The following is a 4084-nucleotide window of genomic DNA, read 5'->3' as shown; positions in this document are numbered from 1 at the left end:
AGTTTGTTAATTCCAAAGAGCCCCCTATTGGAAGTGTTCTCATGCTGCCAAGGTAAAAGTACTCGACTGGTGCCCCAAACTAAGAGAGGGGGTAGTGGTAATCTGTTGTACTCATAGTCATAACTGCACCTTAAGTGACATGTGAACCAAAAATCAACATGTCATCGGTGACGCGAGTACCAATCGCTACACTACACCTTGTTCAGAAGATGCTACAATTATCTATACTGTTGACCTATCAGAACCTGTAGAAATGACGCCAACTGATTATCCATACATTATAAGTCCTAGTGATTCTGTGTCCTATGTTAGTTCAAGGCTGGATCCTCTTACTCATTTCTATGGCATTTGGAGATGTGGAAAACTTCAGTAACCAGATTATTATATTGTGTGTGTGTCTGGGGTGATGGTTGTAGCAGTATTTTACTGTAAAATACATTTGTTGAGTGAACTTGCAAAACAACAAACTAATAAGATTCTCCCTGCCTGAACTGTCAAATACAATATTCCTTGTAGCAATAACATATTTTACTATGAATGTACACCTAAGAAGAAAGTGACAGTTTATGGGTTTATTGGCTTGGAACAGACATAAACACACTTTTGCTTTGATAAACACACGTCTTTTAATGTCCCAGATATTTATTTGAGGACATGTATCCAAGTATAAAAGACAACAATGTTCAACATCTAACATAGTTTTTAAAACAACTGTAGGCAAGTTAACCTTGAACAAACTAGTTTACTCAAATCTCTGCAAAAACTCTGGAAGGACTGAGAAAAGAAGTGGATTCACTAGAAGTAGACAAGCAATTGGGTTTCTTTCCTTATCTGCGCTGCGGTCTTGACCCCTTGAATGGATCAAACTCATCCTGTAGGGAGAAGTGAAAGTAAATATCAATTTGTGAACAAATCCAAAACAAAAAGCAGTGGATATTATTCCTACCTCATCTTCATCATCAAAGCATACTCCTTTAAAAGACTGGCTCTGACTCTGGGAGCCCCTCTTACTGGCACTTAATGAAGTCAGCCTATTGGTTAAACAAGGAAGGCATGGGCAACAGGTTTAGTTCCTTTTTTTTTTTTAAATAGTTAACTAAATAAATTTCACAGCTTTTCAGTCTTAAGCACTCTGTAGTTAAATTAATCCAGGAATGCAAAAATATGCAAAACAAATTGTTAAGATGTGTTTTCCACCTTTAGGCTTTTCAACTTACTTTTGTTTTGGCTTGGAACATTTTAAAAATGCAACATTCTCATCTGAGTCACTGTCCTCTATGGTAATCTGAAAAGGAAGAGAAGAATAAATAGAATAAAAAATGGGAATGAAATCAAATTACTTATGCAACAAGATGACATCAGCAATCTTAAATCATGTGAAGTCCTATGCAGTTCTTCTCTCCACTTGTAAAAAAGCTCTACAAAGGTATCTGTAGCTTATATACACTCTCCAAATATAGTTATAATTGCAAATAACTATTTTATGAAAATATATATTTTTTCTGAATGAATGGACTTTAATGGATAATGCATCAAAAAACGTACTCTGTTACTAATGTAACCTCGGTTCCCTGAGTACTGCGTTTTGCTAGATGCATATGGGAAAAAAAGCCTTTTTTCTCCTGAACTGAAGTCTTTTTTCATTCACGCAGTGAAACTGCACGGCCATTGGTTCGGGCTCCCGGAGCCTATGGTGACGAAGCCCGCCAAAGCCCACCAGAATGGGCGGGGCATCTGGCTATATAAGCGTGCGCTCGCCACAGGATTCTCAGGTTTACTTCGACTGAAGCGATGACTGAGTCGTGCAGCTACATAGCACGGCTAGCATCGCAGTACTCGTTCCCGTATCTCAGGGAACCGAGGTTACGTTAGTAACAGAGTACGTTCCCTTTCAATACTACACTCGTACTGCATCTTGCTAGATGCATATGGGAACACAGTACAATAACACCATGCTAATGTAGTGGAACGACTAAAAGTATCAAACTTCCATAAGCAACCAATGCCCATAGAGAAGTTAACAACAACCCAAGGCTAAGATGGGCTGAGCTTCCTGAGGTCACACCCGGTCTGGTTAATCGTTCTAGAGTACTCCTGTAACTTCAACACCCAGGGGTCGAGAGCTAACAGGTGAACTAATGCCAGAGAGCTTGAGCGTGATAAGGCCAAGGTCTCTCTGCCAGATCTGTTTTCGCAGCGCATGTCACTTCAAGCGGAAAGGACCCTGGCCTGCAAGGTTGGGACTTCCAGGTTATAAAACCTTGCGAATGTGGACGGCGAGGCACAGCCGGCTGCCTCACAAATATCCGCAATGGACACACCACTGGACCATGCCCAAGACGAGGCGCTGCCTCTAGTCGAGTGGGCCCGTACTCCAATGGGGCATTGAAGGCCCAAAGAAGAGTACGCTAGCGAGATGGAGTCTACTATCCATCTAGAGAGCCTTTGCTTCGTAACCGGAAGCCCTTTGGTGCGGTTACCGAAGCTGACAAAGAGTTGTTCCGACCGCCTATAGGGGGCGGAATGCGCAATATAGATTTTCAGAGCTCTGACGGGGCAGAGCAGAGATAGCTCTCTGTCCTCTTCAGTTGGAGGAAGCGCGGAGAGCGTAATGACCTGTGCTCTGAACGGAGTGGAGAGCATCTTAGGTACATAACCATGCCTTGGTTTCAGGACGACTTTAGTGTCGTTAGGCCCGAATTCCAGGCAGGCAGGGCTAATAGAGCGTGCCTGCAGGTCCCCTATTCACTTTACTGATGCCAGTGCTCCCCTGAGGGGAGATTGCTCCTTGATAGCATATCCGCTTCTTGGTTAAATTTGCCCGGTATATGCGCTGCTCTCAGCGAGCACAGGTTGGGTTGAGCCCCTTCTAAGAAGCGCTCTACCAGAGTGAAGAGACGCTTCGAGGAGAAGCCTCCCTGGCGATTTATGTAGGACACCACAGACAGGTTGTCCGATCAGCGTAGCACATGGTGCCCCTTTAGGACAGAGAGGCCTCCCTGGCGATTTATGTAGGACACAACCGACATGTTGTCCGATCGGATTAGCACATGGTGTCCTTTCAGGACTGGCAGGAAGAACTGACAGGCTCGACATACTGCTAGCATTTCCAGGCAGTTGATGTGGAAGCATTTTTCCGCCTTCGACCAGTGGCCAAAAATCGGTATGCCCTTGCACAGCGCCCCCCAACCTGAGTTGGAGGCGTCTGTCGTGACAACTGTCCTTCTGCAAACCATCCCTATGGCCACGCCCTGTTCCATCCAGCGGAAGTTCTTCCAGGGGGCCAGGGCTGTTACACAGGCCTGACTCACCCTGATCTGCAGGCGTCCGTGATGCCACGCATGGGATGGAACCCGTGGTTTTCACTGAAGGGGGCGCATACGAAGCAGACCCAACTATAGCACTGGCGATGCCGATGCATCCTTTGAAACACTTTGAGAGGGCGAGTGGTACCAATCTCGAAGGAGGTTGCAAGCCTCCGTATGGCCAGAGCCTGTTCTGGCGTGACTACAGCTCTCATTTGGGCTGAGTCGAAAATTTTTCCCAGGAACGAAATTCGCTGGCTGGGGAACAACGAGCTCTTGGCAAAATTGACCCTGAGTCCCAGGCATTCCAGGTAGCTGAGGAGGAGGGTCTTGTGTGATATTAATTCTGCCTCTGACGGGGCCAGAACGAGCCAGTCGTCGAGGTAATTGAGAATGCGGATTCCCACCTGTTTCAGAGAGGGGGGAGAGAGTGTCCATGCACTTCGTAACAGTGTTAATTTTCACAGGCATTTTTGATTTAGTCTTAGTCTTCATCTTAAAATCAATTAAGCTTATGAGAAATTTGAATCAAGAATTGAATTTGGAAAAACTTGAATAAATTGACAACTTTCATTTTTGTGTGAACTATCCTTTAACAGTAGTGAAAAGGGAGCAATTTATAAAAATTATAGTTGTTCATATATAATAGATGTAACTTATAATATTTATAATTTTTAAAAAAAGAAGCAGAATAAGGCAATAAGTCAAATACGAAAGAGATACAAATTAAACTCATTTTTCAGATACAGTAGGTTTACTTAACATTTATTTATCATCTT

General features: G+C 43.8%; 1 protein-coding gene across 1 annotated transcript in view; it reads right to left on the bottom strand.

Annotated features, from left to right (window-relative positions):
- Window positions 1-548: 548 nt before the first annotated feature.
- mre11a (MRE11 homolog A, double strand break repair nuclease) overlaps window positions 549-4084 on the bottom strand; it is a 99907-nt gene continuing 96371 nt past the window's right edge. Inside the window, exons 15-17 of the mRNA XM_016503441.1 lie at window positions 1218-1285; window positions 947-1031; window positions 549-872 (exon numbers count right to left, since the gene is read on the bottom strand). Coding sequence (XP_016358927.1) covers window positions 828-872; window positions 947-1031; window positions 1218-1285 — 198 coding nt within the window. The 3' untranslated portion in view covers window positions 549-827. The remainder of the gene's footprint in view (window positions 873-946; window positions 1032-1217; window positions 1286-4084) is intronic.

The sequence above is a fragment of the Sinocyclocheilus anshuiensis genome, unplaced genomic scaffold (assembly GCF_001515605.1).
Source record: "Sinocyclocheilus anshuiensis isolate Anshui unplaced genomic scaffold, SAMN03320099.WGS_v1.1 scaffold3295, whole genome shotgun sequence".
NCBI lineage: Eukaryota > Metazoa > Chordata > Actinopteri > Cypriniformes > Cyprinidae > Sinocyclocheilus > Sinocyclocheilus anshuiensis.
Note: the sequence above shows the minus strand (reverse complement) of the source record. Positions and strands in the feature narration are given on the sequence as shown.